Source organism: Vulpes lagopus, chromosome 2 (assembly GCF_018345385.1).
Source record: "Vulpes lagopus strain Blue_001 chromosome 2, ASM1834538v1, whole genome shotgun sequence".
Taxonomy (NCBI): Eukaryota; Metazoa; Chordata; class Mammalia; order Carnivora; family Canidae; genus Vulpes; species Vulpes lagopus.
The window spans coordinates 46,242,698-46,267,727 of NC_054825.1; the positions used below are offsets into that span (position 1 = coordinate 46,242,698).

At 35.0% G+C, this 25,030-nt stretch overlaps 1 protein-coding gene across 6 annotated transcripts in view; it reads left to right on the forward strand.

Moving 5' to 3' along the window:
• Positions 1-25,030, forward strand: part of MYO9A (myosin IXA) — a 271,647-nt gene that overhangs the window by 196,055 nt on the left and 50,562 nt on the right. For all 6 annotated transcript variants that reach the window (XM_041746477.1, XM_041746479.1, XM_041746482.1 and 3 more), the window contains 5 exons: positions 258-400; positions 2,321-2,544; positions 3,041-3,157; positions 4,919-5,107; positions 6,388-6,435. In XM_041746477.1, the coding sequence (XP_041602411.1) occupies positions 258-400; positions 2,321-2,544; positions 3,041-3,157; positions 4,919-5,107; positions 6,388-6,435 (721 nt within the window). The remainder of the gene's footprint in view (positions 1-257; positions 401-2,320; positions 2,545-3,040; positions 3,158-4,918; positions 5,108-6,387; positions 6,436-25,030) is intronic.

The following is a 25,030-nucleotide window of genomic DNA, read 5'->3' on the forward strand; positions in this document are numbered from 1 at the left end:
CACTTTTTAGCCATGTGATTTTAGGGAATTATTTCCCATCTCTAGGACTTATTATATCTTGTATTCAAGATAAGAAAACCATCTCCCTTCCAGATTGAAGTTTAAATGTGAAATTGAAGATTAAATATGATTAAACTTAAGTGTGAAGGTTAGATGAAGCAATACATGTGAAAGGTCTTTAAATAGTTTACAGTGATGTACAAATATTGTCACTGCTACATACTAATTTTCATTTTTACCTTTATTTTTAAAAATAGACCTCAGAGAGCTAAGATGAGATTCTGGGCCAAAGGGAAACAAGGGGAGAAGAAGACTACCCGAGTGAAAGCTGCCACCCAGTCAGAGGTTTCGGCATTCTTTGCTGGCTCAGATATGATTCCAGCTCATCAGTTTCCAGATGGTAAAAATGGACAGAGGGTGGAGATTTTCTAATTTATTCACTCTTTCTGAGAGTTCATTATTCCTCTAGTATTTGTAACGGCAATCCTGTTGGCCAGATAGTCTAATGAAATAGGACCAGAATTGTTAAATCTTTCCTTAAGTAAAAGATAATTATAAAGTTACATTGTACAGAAGTTCCAAGGAGGTATGGTACAAAATGGTGAAGCAACAACAACTTTAAGAATGATGGTGAATCTTCAGTTAGTGTTGGTTTTCTAAAGTGTAAAAGTTTAGCTGTCATTCATTCACTTAACAAATATGTATTATTAGTAAAAATTAAGATAATAGCAGCTAATATTTGAGTGCTTTCCATGTGCAAGGCACTGTATTAAGCATGTTGTATGTATTAACTCAATTGATCCTCACAATTTGGGGGAGTTGGTATTATTATTCCCAGTTTATAGATGAGAAAGCTGACCACAGAGAAGTTATTTCCTTATGCACATATAATAGTTGATAGAGTTGGTATTTGAATTTACGTAGCCTAGCTCCAGAGGCCACATTCTTAACCACTGTGCTGTGTATTAAGTACCTAATATATATTAAGGATCTGCTATACTATACTATCTATACTGACTTTATAATTGTAGCTCTTTAGTTGAAGCATATATTATTAGCAGACTTCATTGCTTCTTAAGGATATATGTATATATGTGTATATTTATTAAGATTGTAGCTTTTAATTTATCTTTGGGTAGTAATTTATTAAGGTATCACTTGTTTTTGGTACTGAAATAGTATTACAATTTCTTTAGTAATTATTATTTTTTTATTTTAGGAAAGATAATAACTTTGCTAAATGAAATGATTAGATACTTATATCTTCTAATTGATAACTAATTTGCACATACGTGTATTCTGTATGTTTATCATTTTTATTCTGCTGCCATATCTGAGATTGGAGTTGTCTTCCTTTCTGCCTGAGGTGGCATTTAGCATGTAGGAGGCTACTTTTCTCCTTCATTATCAGAATTAGCTTTTAAAAGGAATGAGAACATTCCTCATGAAGTGAGAAGGGCCCAGCAGGTTTATCAGGCCCCAGGTAGGGCTTCGGCAAACCCAATGTAGTTCTGGATTATGATAAACCTATATGGAATCCATTTCCCTGGTATAATCAGAGAAGATTTGTTGTGCTTTCCAATATTATATACAGAGTTAATGCATTCCAGGAATTCTCTGAGAAGTTCAGACAGTTATTTGGGAGATGTATAAGAAAATCCTAATACTAAAGAGACCAAGGAGAAGTGGTTGACTTATGTGGCTCCCTAGGCAGGTTGCCAGGATAACAACAGATAATATCACTGAAGCATATATGGCTTTGACTGTAGCAATGAAATAATAATAATAATCAAACTTCACTGGTTTGCTGGATTTGTATATAGCTGAATATTCTTTCAAACAATATAGTAAAGCTGTGACTGGTTTAATAGTCAGTGCTGGGGTGGTTATATGTACTCTTCTTTTTTACCTTTGGGACTGAGGTGTTTGGGATCCATGCTTCAGTTCTACAAGACACCCCCATCCAGGTATTCAGTATCAGACTATAGCCCCTTGGGAGACTTGATGGCATTTTCCATTGAAAAGTGGTAATTTAAAAATACATTTTCTTGATGGGCACTGAGGAGGGCACTTGATGGGATGAGTACTGGGTGTTATACTATATGTTGGCAAATTGAATTTAGATTTTTAAAAATGTAAAAAAAAATTTTTTTTCTGTACAAATGCGCAGTCTTTATTTGTCTAACTGCCTGACTACAAATATTGTTATTTTGTTTTTCATTGATGACTTACTGAAGGAAGTTAAACCTAAAAGGAAGAATGTGGAGATTTCAGTATTTTCACTAAAATTGTTTTTTGGATACTTTATCTTAAATTATAGAATTAGTTCAGTATCACCTGACACCTCCTTTGAGCCCAGAATTGCCTGGTAGTTGCCGGAAGGAGTTCAAAGAGAACAAAGAACCTTCTCCAAAGGCAAAGCGGAAGCGAGGTGTGAAGATCAGCAATGTGGCTTTGGAATCTGTGCACTGGCAAAATGACTCTGTCCAGATCATAGCAAGTGTCAGTGATTTAAAAAGTATGGATGAATTTCTTCTGAAAAAGGTACACTGAGTGCTGAGTTAGGTCCATAAGTGGCTTTGACTGTGGGATACTTGTTTTTATCAGAATATGGCCCCTGTAGATCAAGTTTACATATGCTTCTGTAAGTTAGGTGTTCTGTTCTTTATGAAAAAGTTGTAACTAAAAGGATATACGTTACTCAGACTGGGTGGACAGGAGTTAGGGTTTTGCGGACTTAATATTTTATCATAATTGTCACCTTATATTCCATGTGTTAAGGAGAGGCTTGTCATTGTATACTTGGAATTTTTTTTTTCTGGTAACAGAACAGTAGAATAATACAGTGTTAGAAGGACCTTAGAAATCATCTGGTAGTAATAAAACTTTGCCTCTCTAGTCATACTTTTCCTTGGGTCCGGTGATAGCAGGGGCTTGCGGGACCATCAGAACCATCATAGTTGAAGAACCAATCAATATTGCTGTTAGTATTCTATTTAATTAGTTGATTGTGTACAAAAACTCTTTCTGTGGCCTTCAGATGAATGACCTAGATAATGAAGACAGCAAGAAAGACACATTAGTGGATGTTGTATTTAAAAAAGCCCTGAAAGAATTTCGGCAGAATATCTTCAGCTTTTATTCATCTGCCTTGGCGGTAAGTTGGACTGTGTTAGGATATTCAGTAGTTAACTTAGGAAAAATTTGACAATGCTATGGAAGATAACGTAATACGGAGACTGTGTTCAATGAGAGTTCTCAAATTCCTTGTTTTTGTTTTAGGAATAGGTAGCGAAAAGCATACTGACTGGTCTTAGATTAATACCTTCCTTCAATTTCCTTGAGTAGTTCCCCCCACCCCCACCACCTTAAGATGTTGAATTTTATAAGATGATGAATTCACATATTATAGAAGTGATTCTGTGACTCTCTACTATTTTGACTTCTCAAAATCCTTTTAGGCCTAGGCTTTAGCTTCTAATATTCATATGTGTGGAATTACACATTTTCCCCCCAGTGGTATTAAAGCAGTTTATGTTCACTAATTTATATAATTTATCAGTTTATTTCACTTCAAATTTACCTCATAATTTTATATGACATGGGTCATGTTTTAGAAAGTTTCTTTTAATGCTACAGTATATAATAATTTATGCTTTGATTTCTAGAATCTATGAATTTTCATATTCTATAAAATAATAACTTCTATTTAATCATTTTTATATTCAATCTGTAATTCATTATGAAAAGAGAAATCAGGAGAACTTTCTTGTGTACCTTCTACTTTTTTTTTTCTCAGTAGAAGACTTTTTGCTTTTTTAAAAACATGAACCATGCAGTCTGAGAGAATAGGAGTTTCAAGACCATAACAAGAGTAGTAATCAGGCTATAGCAAATCACTAGGTCTGCATTGAGACAATGTTGGCCATATTTTTCTAATCCTGCTCAACTGCTTGCTTATTATGCTCATCTGTGTTTCTCTGCTTCATACCTATATTTCCTAGATTAGGGACTCAGGGTTGTTGGGTGCACCAATATATTTAAATTACATAGGAAGAGCCAAAATTATTATTATTTTTTTAAAAGATTTTATTTATTTGTTCATGAGAGACACAGAAAGAGAGAGAGAGAGAGTCAGAGACACAGGCAGAGGGAGAAGCAGGCTCCATGTGGGGAGCTGGACATGGGACTAGATCCCAGGTCTCCAGGATCACGCCCTGGGCCGAAGGCGGTGATAAACCGCTGAGCCACCTGGGCTGCCCAGAAGAGCCAAAATTATGAAGTGGAGCTTTAGGGTTTTCTAACCCTAGATCAAAAATGTTCAATTTATTTTGAGGAAGTGAAGGAGAAACAAATTCTAAATATATGTAACACTTTTTGATGTTTTAAAGCCTTATTTTTCCAGGCCTTATTTAAATAAGTTAAAAGTAATCTCATATAAATTCGTTTGCAAGTAATACAGTGTTATTCAGGACATGCAGCTCTTCTTTGGAAAAATAAAATAAAGGTTACCTAATATATCATTAGGCAAGGATTCAAGTATTCATTCTTTCAATTTTAGTGTGGAACTATCTAAACAAGGTTCATTTCTGAGACAATAGTAATTAAGAGGGATGCAAATAATCTTTATAGCTAAATATAGTTTAAAAGCCAGACTTATAGAGAAGTTCCCAGGACTTTCTAAAATTGTTACATTGTTTAAACTGTTAGGTGTTTTACCAAAATTTAATAGGTTTTATTCTGCAGACATTCCACAGTAGAGAGGGCATTTACAAATACCACATGACATCATGGGCATGCCCGTTAGGAAGGACGCTAATCTTTATTCTAAACACTACCCAATACAAGTTGAATATCTTCTGTGTTTAGATAATTTTTTAAAATAAAACCTAACATTTCATCTCTTATTGCTTATTAGATAGATGATGGGAAAAGCATAAGGTATAAAGACCTGTACGCACTGTTTGAACAGATTCTGGAAAAGACCATGAGGCTTGAGCAGCGTGATTGGAGTGAATCTCCAGTCAGAGTTTGGGTCAACACTTTTAAAGTGTTTTTAGATGAATATATGAACGAATTCAAGACTTTGGATTGTATACCCACAAAGGTAAATATGTTATGTTTGATTTCTAAAAGGATTCAGTTAAGAATTCTTAAGAGTCTGAGACAGTGTTTGATATTTGAGAAAAACGTTACACGGAATAGGTCCACTTAGCACTACTTTAGATTCAGCAAACTTAATTCTATCTTATAAGTTTATCAGATCATATTATCTAAACTTTCTGCAATTAATATATTCTTTGCTGAGTTAAATATGATTTTGTGTTCTCAACATTATATCCTCCACTTTGATAGAGGTCACTGCATGAATTTCCTTTTCTTTTTTTTCCCAAAAAAGATGTAATTCATTGTATCATTTGATGGCCTTTCTATAAGTAACCACAAATTGTATTTCTTCTTGAATTAGGTTTAGGAAAATGTGTTTCTGAAGATCTATATAACCATAATAACATTCATTTATTAAGTGGCAGGAATTGTACAGTGTTGCATATTTTATTTAATTCTTACTTCAATTCTTTTAAATAATGATTTCATAATAGTTATTATGAAATCATATTACAGAAGAGATAGCAGGTTTAGTGAAAGTTTGTTTTTCCTTTCAGTACTTCAGCTGAAATAATTAGGTATCTAATTATTAGGTATCAGGAATACTATTAATCTTTTTTATTAATTGGGTCCTATTTTATTTTCAGTTATTTTAATTTACTTTTGGAAGTAGTCAGATATAAATTAATCCTTGAAAGTTCTTCTGTTCTAGGTTTAGGTTAAGGACTTCGTGTTATACAGGAGAAGATTTTTATTTTTATTTATTTATTTTTTTTTTCAGAAGATTTTTAGTAGGCATATAGTGCCTTTGTTTATAATCTTAAAGGTTAGGTTTATATTGTTCTATACTGTGGTTATTAGAAAATGTCATGTATAAAAGAGCTTTTTGTGTGTCATGTGATACCTTTTTATATTTAGCTCTGGGATGGAGAATTTTTTAGAGCCAAAATATGGAAAGTGTAATCTTAAAAGTTAGTAATCATTCAGTTAATGACTAAAATAATCATTTAAATTAGGTTGGAGTGGCTTCTGGACAGAAATGATGTTTAAAAAGATAAAAATCCCTAAATTGTCCTTTTTATTCTATTGCTTTTATGGGCACTGTGTTTTACTGAATTTAAAAATTGTCTTATATTTGTTTGCTAGCACTATACATTTTATTTTGAATAATAAAGAGCTGCTTACATTATTACCTATTGAGCAAAAATCTCAACATTTGCAAGGAAGTAAGAAAATATGCTCATCTTTGTTATAACAGTTTTTGGATTTCTCTCCCATCAGGTACCAAAAACAGAAAGAAAGAAAAGAAGGAAAAAAGAAACTGATTTAGTAAGTTATAATCTATTTCTTATGTTGGTGAGGAGTAATTTTTAGCAGTCTGAGGTATATTCTACAGTATTTCTGTGGATATTCTTAAGGAATATTTATCAAATGCTTAAGGGATTATCATGTATGTCTTTATAAAAATTTACAATGGCAGACATATCTCAGATTCTGTGACTTATCTGATGGCTTTCTAAAATAGCAGAAATGTGACAATATTTACCCATGATCTCTTTTGAGACGTAGGTTTTTTTTTTAACTTTCTCTTCTTTCTAAAAAAAAAAATGAGGAATGAAGACTATTTATGATTTTACAAATATAACTACTTCTAATTCAAAAGACATTCCCAAGACATTCCAGCATATTTTACCATTGTTTATATGTTCTTATCTATTGTATTACGTATCCCTGTGGTTTACTTTATGATAATGTCTGTAATTGCAAGCATGAATTAAGCCCAACAGGAGCTCATAATCTACCAGTGAAGGCAGGTATTTAAAAAATCATTAGTAGAAAATAGTACCAAGTCTGTTGAATCATGGAAAGGGAAATGAAGGAAAGCTTTACAAAAGAAGAGATTTGCTCATTCTTGACAAAATAGTAGTATCTAGCCAAGGGGAGAGAGTATAGTAGTCCCCCTTCTGCACTGTTTCATTTACCTGTAGTCTTATTTACCTGCAGTCAATCCTGAAGCAAATGTTCCTCCTCCTACAATCAGCCCTTTCTGCTTCACTTTGCACCTTTGTGTTATAGAGATGGCTTCTTTCCTTAAACCTCATGAATCAACCTCTGTTAAGTGTGAAACTTTTCTTCTGCAGCTTTCTCATCTTTCTCAGCCTTCATAGAATTGAAGAGACTTAAGGCCATGTTCTGGATTAGGTTTTGGCTTAAGGGAATATTAAGGGATCTTCTCTCCAGACCACTGAAACCTCTTCCGTAACAGCAATAAAGCTGTTTTCCTTTCTTATCATTCATGTGTTCACTGGAATAGCGCTTTTAGTTTCCTTCAAGAGCTTTTCCTTTGCATTCACAACTTAGCTAAGTGTTTGGCACAGGAGCTTAGCATTCAGCCTGTCTCAGCTTTTGACATGCCTTTCTCACTAAGCTTAATTATCAATTCTGGCTTTTGATTTAAAGTGAGAAACATGTTAAAAAATAATAAAATGAGAGGTGTGTGAATCTTCCTTTCACTTGAACACTTAGGGCTATTAATTAGACTAATTTTAATATTATTGTGCCTTAAGGAATAGAGAGGCCTGAGGAATGGGAGAGAAACAGGAGAATGACTGGGCAGTGGAGCAGGCGGGACATACCGGTTTATTGATTAACTTTCCTCCCTTAGATGGGTGCAGTTTGTGGTGCCCCAAAATATTTACAATAGTAACATCAGCCTAACATATAATAATAATAATAAAAACCTTGAAATATTGTGAGAGTTACTTAAGTGTGATGCAGAGACACAAAGTGAGCAAATGTTGTTGAAAAAATAGTACTGACTTGCTCAATTTAGAGTTGCCACACTTCTTTAATCTGTGAAGTGCAGTAAAGCACAGAGCAACAAAAGGACATATACCTACCTGTATCTAAACAAAAGGACATATGCTTGTATCTTAGCCTGGCTTACTTTTGTTCTCTGAAGGAGGACTTTCCAATTAAGTAACCTTAGCTTAGTCTCTGAGTTTCAATGTACTCATGTATAAGATAGGAATAATATACCACCCACCACTGAGGATTTTTGTGAAGGTTAAATGAAATTATATACTAAGGAAAGGGTAGAGAAGTAGAGGGCCTGTTATTAACAGGTAGTGTTTAGGCACTTGATATACTTTAAGTCTTGCAAGAATCAATCGTCTTTTTCATGTCTATACAGAAGAGAATAATACCTCAACATAAAAATGAGCAAAGCTTATGACATTCAAAAAAAGTACAATAAGGACAAGTCATTTATTCAACAGCTGTTTTATTTCAGGGACTATGATAAATCATAGAAGTGCTAAGAAATATACAAATAAATGTTTATACTTGTTAGTCAAAATGAAAGAATGGTAAATTCTTATTTTGTTCATCAATGGGAAAAACTAAAAATAAATTAGTTACCTATTTTGGAAGGATATATAAATAGAGATTTTTCTCAGTACTGTGAATTGGGAGATCATTTGCATAACCTTCTTGGAGAAGGTGCTTTAACAATTGTATATATAAAGTTCTACAAATATCTAAAAAGAAAACCAAAAAATGTTGACCCACACTGGTCATGTTGTGATGTACAAGGCTTTTTATTGAAGAGTAGTTTGTAATAATAGTGAGACTGAAAACAATCTAAATTCGTAAGGAAATGGTTAAATAAGCTAGATACACTTCTGAAATAGAATGCTGCTATAACACTAAAGTAAAAGAAGCCCTTTTCCAGGCTGTTTTTGTGAAGGAGCTAAATACTAGATAGAAAGCTATTATTTGAATATTTTTAAAAAACAAAAAACATGTTTATATTGGTACTCATACATACATACAAAATATCTGAAATTAGACACAGGAAACTAATATCCTGTGATGATTTCTGTAAAGAGGAACTGGACAGAATCCAGAGGTGAAGAAAGACTTTTCTTTCGTTGATTCTGTTTGTACCCTTTGATCTATTCAGAGTAAAGTGACTTTTAGTAAAAACAACTTTAATATTAGAGCTCCAGTAGAAGAGAATAACATACATGTGTGTGATTTACAGTTTTTCTGAATAGAGGAATATTTGTGAGATAAAATGTTAGTATCTGGGAATATTTGAGACGTCACAGAACAAGGCTATGTTATGAAACTGAGATGATCTGTGAGTTGAATCTTTTTTATTTAGTTGGTTATTTGATTAATTTATTAAGACAATTGACTGATAACACTCCACTACCAGGTGCTTTATATAACTTTTTATTTTAAAAGTTACATTTTAAAAAATTTTTTAATTTTAAAAACAGAGAAAGAGACTGACTGTACGTATGCATCAGAGAGTGGGGAAGGGCTGAGAAAGAAGGAGAGTCAGAATCTCAAGCAGACTTCATAGTGAGCGTAGAGCCCAGTATGGGCTTGATCTCAAAATCCTGAGATCATGACCTGAGCCAAAACCAAGAGTCAGATGCTTAATCGACTGAGCCACCCAGGTGCTCCTATTTATTTTAACTTTTAAAAGTTGAGGCATAATTGACATAAAACAGTTTCACATGTACAACATGATCATTTAGTATTTGTATATGTTGTGAAATGGTTACAATAAATTCAGTTAACATCTGTCACTGTAGATAGTTACAAAATAATTTTTTCTTTTGATAGGGACTTTTAAGATCTTTTGGCAACTTTCATATATGTGATACAGTATAATTAAACATATTCTACATGACATCCTCATGACTTAATTATTTTAAAACTGAAATTCTGGGCAGCCCGGGTGGCTTGATGGTTTAGCGCCACCTTCAGCCCAGGGTGTGATCCCGGAGACCCGGGATCGAGTCCCACGTCGGGCTCCCTGCATGGAGCCTGCTTCTCCCTCTGCCTGTGTCTCTGCCTATCTCTCTCTCTCTCTCTCTCTGTGTCTCTCATTAATTAAAAAAAAAAAAAAAAAAAGAAATTCTGTGCAACCTTTCCTACAATGTATTTTGATAACAGGCAGTGTTACCAGTTATCACCAATGATATTCTTGGTCTAGTTATGTTGAGCATGATCTCTTAAATTTTTAACTAGATTTTATTTTTAACTCAAATTCATATAAACATAATTTAAAATGATATTCATTATAGGGACACCTGGGTGGCTCAGTGGTTGAGTGTCTGGCCTTTGGCCCAGGGCGTGATCCCGGGATCCAGGATCAAGTCCCACATCAGGCTCCTTGTAGGGAGCCTGCTTCTCCCTCAGCCTATGTCTCTGCCTCTCTCTCGCTGTGTCTCTCATGAATAAATAAATAAAAATCTTAAAAAAAGATATTTATTATAAAGTAAAACTGTTTTCCCAGCCCTTCTTCCTAGAAATAATCATTGTAACCAGTTTTCTTTTTTTAATTCCAGAAATACTCTGTGCCTTTTTAAAGTGTTTAAATGTATATATATATCTCCCTTTCTTTTTCAGGATATTCCAAGTGGAATTGTTTTTTATTTTGTTTTGTTTGTTTGATTTGTTATAGAAATGTAAGTTTGTCCATCATTTTCTTTATGTTCGACACTTTTATCTTTCTAAATAATGATTATTACAATAATTTACTTTCCCCATGCCTTTCACTCATATATTTATTGTTTGATTTGTTTCCTTTAAAAATTTCCTTAAAAATGAATCATCTGGAATTTGTTTTAGTCTTGAGTAAGATAGGGATCAAAGTTTGATTTATTTTTAAAAACATGTCAATTGAACACTGTGGAATAATACATTTATTTTTCACTTATCACTTTTATCATATACTTGATTCTCAGTGTATTTGGATTTTTTGAATACTCTTTTTATTCTTTGATCTGTTTATGCATGTATCAAAATTACTCTTAAATTACTTTTTATTTTATCAAGTATATGTACATGTATACCTCCATGTATACTTAAATTACTTTTTATTTTATCAAGTATATGTACATGTATACCTCCATATACACATGACTCTAAAAAGTCTTGAAGGCTATTTTTTTGTGTTTAAGTTTTTATGTTAGTTCCAATTAATTAACATAGTGTTACATTAGTTTCAGGTGTATAATGTAGTGACTTCCATACAATGTGCTGTGCTCATCACAAGTGTATTTTTTAAACCCTGTCACCAATTTAATATAACTGCCACCACAATCTCCTCCAATAACCATCAGTTTGTTCTCTGTAGTTAAGAGTCTGTTTCTTAGTTTACCTTTATCTCTTTGTTTTTCCTTTGTTCCTTTGTTTTGTGTCTTAAATTCGACATGAGTGAAATCATATGTCATTTGTCTTTCTCTGATTGACTTATTTTGCTTAGCATAATACCCCCCAGCTCCATCTACGTTGTTGCAAATGGCAACATTTCATTCTTTTCTATGGCTGAGTAAAAACCACATCTTTACCCGTTCATCAGTGGATGGACATTTGGGCTCTTTCAATAATTTGGCTATTGGTTGATAATGCTCAGTGTGCATGTATCCCTGTGAATTAGTATTTTTGTATCCTTTGGGTAAATGCCTAATAGTGCAACTGCTGGATCATAGGATAGTTCTATTTTTAACTTTTTGAGGAACCTGCATACTGTTTTCTAGAGTAACTGCACCAGTTTGCATTCCAACCAACGGTGCAACAGGGTTCCCCTTTCTTCACATCCTTGCCAACATCTGTGCTGTGAAATTTAGCCATTCTGACAGGTGTGAGGTAGTATCTTATTGTAGTTTTGACTTCTATTTCCCTGATGGTGAATGATGTTGAACATCTCTATGTCTGTTAGCCATCTGTATGTCTTCTTTGGAAAAGTGTCTATTCATGTCTTCTGTCCATTTTTTAACTGGATTATTTGTTTTTTTGGGTGTTGAGTTTTATAAATTCTTTATATATTTTGGACACTAATCTTTTATTGGATATATCATTTGCAAATATCTTCTCTTTTTCCATAGGTTGCCTTTTAGTTTGGTTCATTGTTTCCCTTACTGTGCAGAAGCTTTTTATTTTGATGTAGTCCCAGTATTTTTGCATTTGTTTCCCTTGCTTAAGGAGACATATCTAGAAAAATGTTACTAAAGCTGATGTCAGAGAAATTACTGCCTTTGCTCTCTTGTGTATTTTTTATTTTATTTATTTATTTTTTTAAAAAATATTTTATTTATTCATGAGAGAGAGAGGCAGAGAGAGATACAGGCAGAGGGAGAAGCAGGCTCTATGCAGTGAGCCTGACGTGGGACTGGATCCTGGGTCTCCAGGATCAGGCCCTGGGCTGAAGGCAGTGCTAAACCGCTGAGCCACCCGGGCTGCTCTCTTGTGTGTTTTTTAATGGTGTCAGGTCTGATACTTAGGTTTTTTAATCCATTTTGAATTTGTTTTTATGTGTGGTGTAAGAAAGTGATTCCATTTCTTTCTTTTTCATGTAGCTGTCCAGTTTTCCTGACACTATTTGTTGAAGAAACTGTCCTTTTCCTATTGGATATTCTTTCCTGCCTTTGTGGAAATTAATTTACAATATATTTGTGGACATTTCCCCCTGAATTTTCTGTTCTGTTCTGTTGATATCTGTGTCTGTTTTTGTGCCAGTGCCATATACTGTTTTGATTACTACAGTTCTGTAAAATAACCTGAAGTCCAGAATTGTGATGCCTCTGGTTTTGCTTTTTGTTTTTCAGGATTTTGGCTTTTGGCTATTGAGGATCTTTTCTGGTTCCATTACAAATTTTAGGATATTTGTTCTAGCTCTGTGAAAAAAGCTGATGGTATTTTGATAAGGATTGCATTGAACTTATAGGTTGCTCTAAGTAGCATAGAAATTATAACAATATTTGTTCTTCCAGTCCATTAGCATGAAATTGTTTTCCATTTCTTTGTGTTTTCAGTTTCTTTCCTAAGTGTTCAGTAGTTTTCAGTGCACAGGTCTTTTATCTCTTTGGTTAGGTTTATTCCTAGGTATCTTATGGTTTTTGATGCAATTGTAAATGAGATTGAATCCTTGATTTCTCTTTCTGTTGCTTCATTATTGGGGTATAGAAATGCAATATATCTGTATGTTGATTTTATATCCTATGACTTTGCTAAATTCATGTATCAGTTCTCGCAATTTTTGGGGTGGAGCCTTTGGGTTTTCTTCGTGGAGTATCATGTCTTCTGTGAAAGTTTGACTTCTTCCTTGCCAATTTGGATGCCTTTTATTTTTGTTGTTGTTTTTATCTGAGTGCTGAGGCTAGGATTTCCAGTACTATGTTGAACAACAGAGGTGAGAGTGGGCATCCTTGTTGTGTTCCTGGCCTTAGGTGAAAAGCTCAGTTTTTCCCCACTGAGGGTAATATTAGCTGTAGGTTATATATATATATATATATATATATATATATATATATATATATATATATATATATAGTCTTTATGATGTTGAGGTATGTTCCTTCTATCCCTATTTTCTTGAGGGTTTTTATCAAGAAAGGATGCTGTATTTTGTCAAATGCTTTTCCGTATCGAGAGTATCATATGGTTCTTATCCTTCTTTTTAATTAATGTTGACTGATTTGTGGATATTGAACCACCCCTATAGCCCAGGAATAAATCCCACTTGATCATGGTGAATAATCCTTTTAATGTACTATTAGATTCAGTTAGCTAGTATCTTGTTGAGAATTTTTGCATACATGTTCATCAAGGATATTGGTCAGTAGTTCTTTTTTAGTGGGGTCTTTGTCTGGGTTTGGAATCACGGTAGTGATGACCTCATAGAATAAGTTTGGAAATTTTCTTTCCATTTCAGTTTTTTGAAACAACTTCAGAAATATAGGTATTAATTCTTCTTTTAAAAAAAGTGTTTGGTAGAATTCCCATGAGAAGCCATCTGGCCCTGGACTCTTGTTTGTTGGGAGATTTTTGATTACTGATTCAATTTCTTTGTTCAACTGGTTTGAACAAACCAGGTCTGTTCAGGTTTTCTATTTCTTTTTCAGTTTTGGTAGTTTATATGTTTCTAGGAGTTTGTCCATTTATTACAGATTGCCCAATTTGTTGACATTTAATTGCTCATAATATTCTTTTCTTTCTTTTTCTTTTTCTTTTTTTTAAAGTGGAGCCCAGCATGGAGCTCGTACTTACAACCTTGAGATCAAGACCTGAGCTGAGATCTAGCTCAACCAACCTAGCCACCCAGTCGCCCCCATAACATTCTCTTCTGATTGTTCATATTTCTGTGGTGTGGGTAGTGATCTTTCCTCTTTCATTCGTGATTTTATTTATTTTGGTCCTTTTTTCTTTTTGATAAGTCTGTCTAGGGGTTTATCAATTTTGTTAATATTTTCAAAGAATTAGCTCCTACTTTTGTTGATCTATTGTTTTTTTTTAAAAATTTCTATATCACTTATTTCTGCTCTAATCTTAATTATTTCCCTTCTCCTGATTTTAGGCTTTATTGGCTATTCTTTTTCCAGCTCCTTCAGGTGTTAGGTTAGGTTTTGTATTTGAGACTTTTCTTGCTTCTTGAGGAAGGCTTATATTACTTAATACACACTTTCCTCTTATGACCACCTTTGCTGTGTCCCAAAGGTATTGGACTGTTGTGTTTTCATTTTCATTTGCTTCCATGTTTTTTTTTTTTTTATTTCTTCTTTAATTTCCTGGTTACTCCATTGTTTAGTAGGATGCTCTTTAACCTCCATGTATTTGTGGTCTTTCTAAATTTTTTCTTGTGGTTGACTTCAAGTTTCATAGCATTGTGGTCAGAAAATATGTATGGTATGATCTCTGTCTTTTTTGCTGGTTGAGGCCTGACTGACCCAGTATGTGATCTCTTCTGGAGAATGCTCCATGTGCACTCAATATGAATGTGTATTCTGCTGCTTTAGGTCCATCTCCTCACTTTCAATCTGTAGGTGTCTTAGGTCTAAAATGAGTCTATTGTGCACAGTGTTTTAGATGGGTCTTGTTTTTTAATCCATTCTGACACCCTGTGTCTTTTGATTGGAGCTTTTAGTCCACTTACATACAGAGTAATTATTGATAGATATGTACTTATTGCCATTTTATTACTTGTTTTGTGCTTATTTTTGAATATTTTCCCTGATCCTTTCTTGTCTTTCTCTCTTTCATGGTTTGCTGATTTTCTTTAGTGATTTATTTGGATTTCTTTCTCTTTATTCTTTGCATGTTTATTAGTTGCTTTTGATAAATGGTTAGTATTAGGTTTGTATGTAACATCTTTTGTTTTGGATATAGCAGTCCATATTAAGTAGATGGTCATTTAACTTTCACCCTCTTTTTTTCTCCTCTTCTCCCTCACGTTTTAAGTATTTTGTGTCCTTTTTCTGGTTAGTTTCTTGACTGATTTTTTACAGAAATATTCATTTTTACTGCTTTCGTGTTTCTTAGCATTATGCTGTCACTTTTGGTCTCTCCTTTCCACTCAAAGTGTCCCCTTTAATATTTCTGGTAGGGCTGGTTTAATGGTCACAAACTCCTTCAGTTTTTGTTTGTCTGGGAAACTCTTTATCTCTCCTATTCTGAATGATAAGCCTTGCTGGATGGAGTATTCTTGGCTGAAGGTCTTTCCCATGCAGTACTTTGGATATATCATGCCATTCCCTCCTGGCTTGCAAAGTTCCTGTTAAGAAAATCTTCTGCTAGCTATACTTACGGATTTTCCCTTGTAAGTTACTGACTTCTTTTGTCTTGATGCTTTTAAGATTTTTATTTATCACTGTATTTTGTATATTTAATAACAATATGGTTTGGTGTGAGTCTGCTTTTGTTGATTTTGATGGGAGTTCTATGTACTTCCTCTGGATCTTGATATCTTTTTCCTTCCCCAGAGTAGTACAATTTTCAGCTGTTACTTCTTTGCCTAAATTTTCTGCCCTCCTTTCTCTCTCATATTCTTCTGGGACTCCTATAATATGAATGTTACTATGTTTTATGGAGTCACTCATTTTCCTAGAATAAGTTTATTCTTGTTTTGCATTCTTTTTTCTCTCTTTTGTTTAGCTTGGTTACTTTACTCTGTCTTCTAGGGCATTAATTTGGTCCTCTGCTTCTTCCAGTCTGCTGTTCATTCCATCAGGTGTATTTCTCATTTTGTTTAATGAACCCTTTACTTCTGATATGTTATTCCTTATCTTTGTGGTAAGGGCCTCACTGATGTCTTCCACTCTTTTCTCAAGTCTAATGAGTATCCTTGTGTCATTGTTTTAATTTCTCAATCAGATGTGTTACTTATATCTGTTTTGCTTAGATCTCTGGCCACGGCCTTGTCCTTTTCTTTCATTTGGGATAAATTTCTCTGTCTCCTCATTTTGTCTGCCTCTCTGTGTCCAATTTTTTATGTCAAGAATGTCACTTATGTTTTCTGCTCTTGAAAGTATTGAAGAGGAGGTATCAGAGTGCCCTGCTAGTACAGTGTCCCCTCTTTACCAGACCTATCACTTCTAGAGAGTATCCTATGTGTGTGTCTTACACCTTGCTGTTGTGTGTAAGTCACTTTGCCTTTCAGTGCCATGATCTGCAGACTCTCTGCCTGTTGTGGGCTATGCTTACTCTCTCTAGTGTTAGTGGGACCCAGACAGGCCAGCTCTGACAGGATGTGTCCACCAGGGAACTTGGGAACAGGGCATATTGTTAGCAAAATTAGCATTGGGCCACTAGTTTTGTGATGGATTCGTAAAGTGCTGCAATGGCTGGGAGCATGAGGCTGGGTGTGGCAGTGCAATAATGGCTGGGTTTCACTGAGCCTGGTGCATCACAGTGGCTAGGAGTGTGTGGCTAGTCACTGCTGCTTGTTGTGAATGGCAGCAGCAGTATACCCAGTGACTAGGCAGGATAAATGCAGCTTTAACAGAATTTTCCTTAAGGGTTGCATAGGTGGCTCAGTGGGCTAAGCGTCTGCCTTCAGCTCAGGTCATGATCCCAGGGTCCTGGAATTGAGCCCTGCATCAGGTTCCCTGCTCAGTGGAGAGTTTGCTTGCCCCTCTCCCTCTGCCCCTTCCCCTGCTCATGCTGTCTTTCTCTCAAGTAAATAAATAAAAAATCTTAAAATTTTTTTTTCCTTGATCCTGGGCCAAGGCTATAAGTGTCTGTGCAGCCCCATCTCCCCCAGGTGGCTCTGTGTTTTTGCTGGGGGTGGGGTGCAGGGGAGAAAAATGGTTTTCAAAGAAGTCCCCCAACAGGCTCCAAAATAAGCATTAATATATTGGTCTCCTATTTGCCCCCAGCACTGTGTAAACTGCCATTTTTATGTTGCCTCTCCACACTGGTTGTCTAAGAGCAACAACCCATCTGTCACTTGCCCTCCCAACTCATCCAGTGCTGCGTCAGCTGACTTTTAAAGCTCCAGACTCCCAAGTCCCATTGGTTTTCCAAACTCACTGAATTCATCTCTTTTGTTTTTGTTTTAAAGATTTTATTTATTTATTTGACAGAGCACAAGCAGGGAGAGTTGCAGGCAGAGGGAGAGGGAAAAGCAGGCCCTTCCACTGAGCAGGAAGGCCAGTGCAGGGCTCGATTCCAGAACCCCGAGATCATGACCTGAGCCGAAGGTAGGCACTTAACCAATTGAGCCACCCAGTTCCTTTGAGTTTTAAAGCCAAACCTTAAGGGTATTTTTCTTCCTCGTGTGAGCTACCTGGGTCAAGGATCCGTTTCTTTGCCTTCTCTGCACATGTAGCTCCTTCCCTCCTATGGGAAGCCTTCCTCTACTTTTCTGATTTTCCTAACCTTTCAGATGAGCTTCTTCTCTGTATTTAGTTGTGGAGTTTCTTCTGCCTGTCTTCAGTTAACTCACTCTCTGGTTTATTGACTTGGATACAGGTGATACCTACTTGTAAACGTGGGACAGGATGAGCTGAGTCCTCCTACATTTGCATTTTTTAATCAATACGTATTTATTAAGAAACATTGGAAATATAGAGAAAATAATAAGGAATAAAACACAGTCATTGACAGAAATAGTCACTTTTAAAATCTTGTTCCCTTTCAACCTTTTTCTCTGATTTATGTTGGTACATAGTAATGTCAAAAGAAATCAGAGATTCATTCTTGTGAACTGGCTGTCATTTGCCTCTAGACAATGTTAGACAAACATAGAACTCAATTCTAGCCAAGTTATCCTTTTATAGACTTCATGCAGATTAACTTTATCCTATTAACATCACTTCTTGAGCTAGAATAAATGTAGTTACTAATATACACATTGTTTCTGAATTAAGCTATAATTCAGTTGTGCTTCCCTAAGTTTTATCAGTTGGATTTTGAATGATCACAGAACAATTTCTTGCATAATTTCTAATGCTGGTTATTTATTTTGCAATTTTTTGAAGGCTATTTTTGTGTATTTCCCAGTTTAAATAGAAGTACTTATTTTTCCTTAAGCATACTATTCCTTTTTATGCCCCTGCTCATTTTGTGTATTCAATTCAATCATTACCTCCTCCTGCCTCCATGATACCTTTTCATCTATAGAAACAGCTACTTATTTCTTTCTGCTTCCATTGTACGCTGTGGAACTTTTACCATCTGCTGTCAATGCCTGTTTTCAAAGTCACTGCTTCAGGTCTCAGTGTCTTGGTCTGCATCTCAGCCAACAGGGGTAGGGAAAAGGCGACGGATCCCATAACTCTAGGCATGAACTACAAGTGGCACACACAACTTACAATTACATTTCATTGTTCAGAACCACTCATGGGGCTGTTCACAGATGCAAAAGAGGCTGGAATATGTACATTTTAGACAGTCATGTGCCTAGCAACATTATTCCAGTTCCTGACACATGGTAAGCATCTATAAATATTTGATTGGATGAGTGAATGCATGAGTGATTTCAAAGGGCTGCAGGGTCTCCCCTGTACTCTTGTCCAGCCTTATTTCTCACTATTCTTTACTTGATCTAGCCATAATAATCTTCTCACTGATCTGACCAGTTCTTCTTATTTCATTTTCGTTTTTTTCCATTTTCCTTCCCCTCTCTTCTCTATACCCTTCCCATCCTTCTCCTCTACCCTGCCCCCTTTTCATTTTGACATAATTGTAGAGTTACAGAAAATTTGCAGGAGAAATAAAAAAAACACTGTGTTTCTTCACCTAGATTTATTCACGTTTTAACAGTTGTCCCAATGTTTTCTCTTTATAGCAAAGGGTCTTTGTTGTATTCAGTTGTCATGCCTTTTTAGGCTATTTTAATCTGGAACAATCCCTCAGTCTTAGGTTTCATTGCATTGACATTGTTGAACAATGCCAGTTATTTCTTAAAATTGTTCCTCAGTTTGAGTTTGTCTTATATTTCTTCATGATTAAATCCAGGCTATGCACTTTGGGCATGGCATACCACGGAAGGAAGAGATGCTGTGATTTTTCAGTGTTTGATATCAGGAGATATCATATCTATCTGTTGCATTACATTTGATGTCAGTAAGGGTATTTCAAAAAAGAAAAAAACCAGATTTACTATTATTTTTCTTTGTAATTGATGAGTATCTTGTGGAAAGATACTTGAGACTGTGTAAATATCCTCATATTCCTTCAAACTCTTACCCACTAGTTTTAATATCCTTGATGATTATTGACAAAATGAGTTATTACTATGATGGTTGCCAAATGGTGTTTATTTAAATTCCATTTGTTCTGTATTCATTATAGATGAATGTTCTATATTCACTAGTTGAATTTTTGCCAAGAAGGTGAGTTTTTCCTTCTAATTTATAGCCTGAAGGAGCTCCCACTGAACAAATTTGTGACAGTTTGACATTGAAATAAATGACAGGAAAAGATGATAATAATCCATTGAATAAAATAAGAATCTGTGAATCTATACTGATATAATTTCTTTTTGAAGAGTATTTCTTTTTCTAATAGATAATAAATTTATATTGTTTTTTTTAAATTTTTATTTATTTATGATAGTCATACAGAGAGAGAGAGAGAGGCAGAGACACAGGCAGAGGGAGAAGCAGGCTCCATGCACCGGGAGCCTGATGTGGGATTCGATCCCGGGTCTCCAGGATCGCGCCCTGGGCCAAAGGCAGGCGCCAAACCGCTGCGCCACCCAGGGATCCTATAAATTTATATTGTTAAAACATCTTTTAAAAGTGTGTATACTGGGGAGTCTAACTGCCCCTTTCCCCTCTTCGTCCATTGTCCTTTTAGTTACCTCTTTATCTTCCCAATGTTTCTTTATTCAATATAAGAAATAAGACACATGCTTATTTTCTATCCTTTCTCACACAAAATGTAGCATATTATATAATAATATCATAATGTTCTTTTGTGTCTTGCTTTTATCATTGAATAATATATTTAGGAAATCACTCTGTGTCTCTGGTAGACAGAAGGCTAAATAAAGAAGTCTGCTTAAGTTCTTGTCCCCTGGTTATTCGATCAAACTCCAATCTAGGCACTACAGTTGGAATAAGGTTGCTAAATCATCCCACTATTTTTATTTATTTTTTTAAGGATTTTATTTATTCATGCGAGACACAGAGAGAGAGGCAGAGACACAGGCAGAGGGAGAAGCAGGCTCCATGCAGGGAGCCCTATGTGGGACTCATCCTGGGACTCCAGAATCATGCCCTGGGCCGAAAGCAGACACTTAACCCCTGAGCCACGTAGGCTTCCCACCTCACTGTTTTTAACATAAAAAGTTTATCCTGGATTGTGCAGATGAGCCCAATATAATCAGAAGAGGAAGTCAGAAGAGTCAGTCAGAGAGATGTAGTTGAAAAAAGATGCAGAAGATGGGTAGAAGAAGTCAGAGAAAGAAGCATGAGAAGGATGGAGTCTGCTGTTGGTAGCTTTGAAGATGGAGAAAGGGCATCCAATAGCCATAGAAGCTGAGTTAGCTGGCTAGTACGGGAACAGGATTTCCATTCTAAAACTGCATGGAATTGAAATGTGTCAACCGTATGAATGAGATTGGAAATAGATTATTCTTCAGAGCTTCCTGAAAGGCATTTTGGCTTGGTGAGACTTGTATCTGACTTCTAGCCTATAAAACCCTGGGAGGTTATGAATGGGTACAATTGTTCAATTGTTTTAAACTGCTAAGTTTATGGTAATTTGTTAAAACAGCAATAGAAAACTAATATAGTAGTTGTTCATAGAAATCTGTCTGATATTCCTTTCTGGATAACCATGTGTATGTGAGAGAGAATGGACAGGGATTCCTAGGATTGGAATTCCATAATATAGGGTCCTGCCTATATTACCTGAAGGAGTAATCGCATTTCTCAGTTTCAGCTATGACATTGAGTTGTTAAATTTTTAGATTTTGCCAGTCTGGCATATAAGGAGTATTTTATCTCCCTGTAATTTTAGTTTGCTATTCTTTTGTCAGTGAGCTTGGGTATCACTTATGCTTCAGTACCATTTACATTTTTTTTTCCTGTAGCATGTATATTTATGTTCACTGCCTGCTTTTCTATTGGAGTTTGGTCTTCTTTCTCAATTTCTAGGAACTTCCTATATGAGGGAAATTACTTTTTGTCTGTGATGTGAGTTGTAAATATGTTTCCCCAGTTTGTCAGTTATCTCTCAATACTGCCTTTTAATATTACTTGCCATGTAGAAGATTTTTACTTTTATGAAATTTGACCAGTTCTTTTCTTTCATGCCTTCTGAATTTTGAGTCACAGACTTTACCCCCACCTAAAGGTTATAAAGAAATTTTCAGTTATTTTCTTCTAATACTTTAATGGTCACATTTTTTACATTTAAATTTTGATCTTCATGGAGTTATCCTGGTATATTGTATGAATTACAAATCTAATTTTACCTCTTACCAAACCCATCATCATTTATTTAAAAGTCTGGCTGTACCTGTCTACTTTGAGATGTCAACCATTTTGCACGCTAATTTCCCCTTTATCTCGGATCTTTTTATCCTGTTCCACTAATTGATCTGAATATTCATTAGCCAAGTTCCACACTACTTGAACTAGTGAGCTTTTAGTGAGTTCTCCCTAATTTTCTTTTTCTTTTTTAAAGATTTTATTTATTTATTTGAGAGGGGAAAGAGAGGACACACAAACTAGGGGAAAGGGCAGAGGGGGAGGGAGAAGCAGACTTCTCTCTGAGCATGGAGTCTCATGCAGGACTCTATCCCAGGACCCCAAGACCATGACTTGAGCCAAAGGTAGATGCTTAACTGACTGAGTCACCCAGGTGCCCCCCTAATTTTCTTTTTCAGATCTTTTCTAACTATTTTTACTTACTTTTCCATATTGACTTTGAATTCTGTCATCTGACTTGAGGGGAAGAAATCTAGGAGTACTTTTACTTAGATTACTTTATATTGGGCAGCCTGGTTGGCTCAGCAGTTTAAATAAATAAAATCTTTGAAAAAAAAAAGATTACCTTATATTTATAAATTAACATACAGAAAACTGACATCTTTATGATTTTATATCTTTTCATCTGTGCAAGTCTATTTTTGTGTCCATTAAGAACGTTTTAAAGGTTTTCATATATAGTTTTTAAAATTATTTCATGCTGTATTTATTACTGGGTATTTTATCTCAGCAGAGATCATCACTATAGTTAACAGTATGGTGTATATTCTTCTATGCTTTTTCTATACTTACATAAACTCTTTAATAGTTTTCAAAGTAATATGCTGGAGTTTCTGAGATAATTTCAGAGATTTTGCAAAATTAAAGCTATTTTCATAATAACAATGTTATTTTCCTTTTTTTCACTAAGTTGAACAAGAGGAATCATAAGTGAACTACTGACAGCTTAGCACAAAACAAGGCAGTTTCTCCAAATGAGAATGGGAAATATGCTCTAGTAGCTGCATATGGTTTTTGTCTCCAAAAAAATCACTTGCACAATTGAACTGTAAACTGATTTAGCCTTTTAAAAAACTGTGACAGGGGATCCCTGGGTGGCTCAGCAGTTTAGCTCCTGCCTTTGGCCCAGGGCGCAATCCTGGAGTCCCAGGATTGAGTCTCACGTCGGGCTCCCAGCATGGAGCCTGCTTTTCCCTCCTCCTGTGTCTCTGCCTCTCTCTCTCTCTCTCTCTCTCATAAATCAATCAATCTTTAAAAAAATGTTTTTTAAAAACTGTGACAAAATTCATATGACCTTCACCATTTTAACCATTTAAAGTATATACTTCGATGAATTTTAGTATATTGACTATATTAGGCAACTACCACCACTACATAATTCCAGAATATTTTCATCACCTGCAGAGCAAAGTCTGTACTCACTGAGCAGTCACTCCCATTCTCTTTTCCTCCAGTCCTTTTTTTTTTTTTTAAGATTGTATTTATTTATTTAAGAGAGGGAGAACAAACAAGCCAGGGGAGTGGCAGGCAGAGGGAGAGGGAAGGGGGAGTGGGGCTCGATCCTAGGATCCCGGGATCATGACCTGAGCCAAAGACAGATGCTTAAGCAACTGAGCCACCCAGGTGCCCCTCTCCTCCAGTCCTGAAAACCGCCAATCACTTTTTGTCTCAATGGATTTGCCTTTTATGGACATTTCATATTGGTAAAAAATAATCATAAAATATTGGCCTTTTCTGTCTGCTTTCCCTTAGCATACTGTTCTGAAGATTCATTCATGTTGTAGCATGTATGGTAATTCATTCCTTTTTATAACCAAGTAATATTCTATTGTTTAGATACACTTCATTTTATTTATCCATTGATTAGTTTATTGACTTTGGGGGTTTTTCCACTTTTTGAGTATTAGGAGTAATGCTACTATGAACATTTGTGTACAAGTTTTTATATCAATATGTGTTTCTGGCATCTTTTTTCATAGTTAATAGAAACACTTTTTACTTTTACTTTTTTGAAAGGCTATATTCACTCAGACTTTGGTACTTGGCAACTGTTTTCTGAAGATGAACTAAGTGACTCTGTCACTTCAAGGAAAACACACAACAATATTAGTTAACAGTGGTATTTGAGCTTTCAAGCAAAGATTAGAATTGTGGAAAACTTGTATCTGCCATTGAGAGTGTGACAAATTTCCTATAAAGAATTTTCTCATGAGATTGGTGGTAATATGAAGGAATGTGACCTTTTGAGAGTCTATAATTAAATGTGTCAACATTTACAAGAGCTGCATAACTCATTGCACCAGTATTTTTTAGGTAACCAATGCATAACACTGTAAAATCATATATAGGTGAAATGTCCATTTGAAGTATAGGATAGACTAAAAAAAATTTTCAAAAAGCTTGAGACAAGTGTACTTCTAGTGTAATTTATCTCTTCTGAGAGTATAATTCAATGATTCTTAGTAAATTTATACAATCATAACCATCATTCCAATTTTAGAACATTTCATCACTATAAAGGATTTTTTTTTTTGGCCTATTTGCAGTCATTGCTCTTTACCATCCCCAGCTGTAGACAACTGCTAATGTATTATCTGTTTCTGTAGTTTTACTGTAGAATTGAATCCTATAAATGGAATCATACGATGTGTAGTTTTTGCATATGGCTTCTCAACTTAATGGTTTTTTGAGGTTTATCAATGTTGTGTATATCAGTAGTTTGGTCTTTTATAGGACTGAAATACTATTCCACTGTATGGCTATACCACAGTCAATCTATCCTTTTATTATTTGATGGGTTATTTGGATATTTTCTACTTTTTTGACATAATGAATAATGCTGCTATGAACATTCTCATACAGGTTTTCTGTAGACAAAGATTTCAGTTAGTTCTCCTAATTATAAACCTAAAAGTGGAATTTCTGAGTCATATGGTAACTCTGTATTTAACATTTTCAGAAACTACCTGTTTTCCAAGTAAGTGCACCATTTTACAATTCCACCTGCAATATCTGAGAGTTCTGGTCTCTCCGCATCCTTACCAACAGATATTGTTATCTTTTTAATTATAACCATTCTAGTGGGTATGCAGTGGTATCTCATCATGCATTTCCCAGATGACTAATAATTTTGAGCATCTTTTCATGTGTCTATTGGCCATTTGTAGTTTTTTTTTTTTTATAAA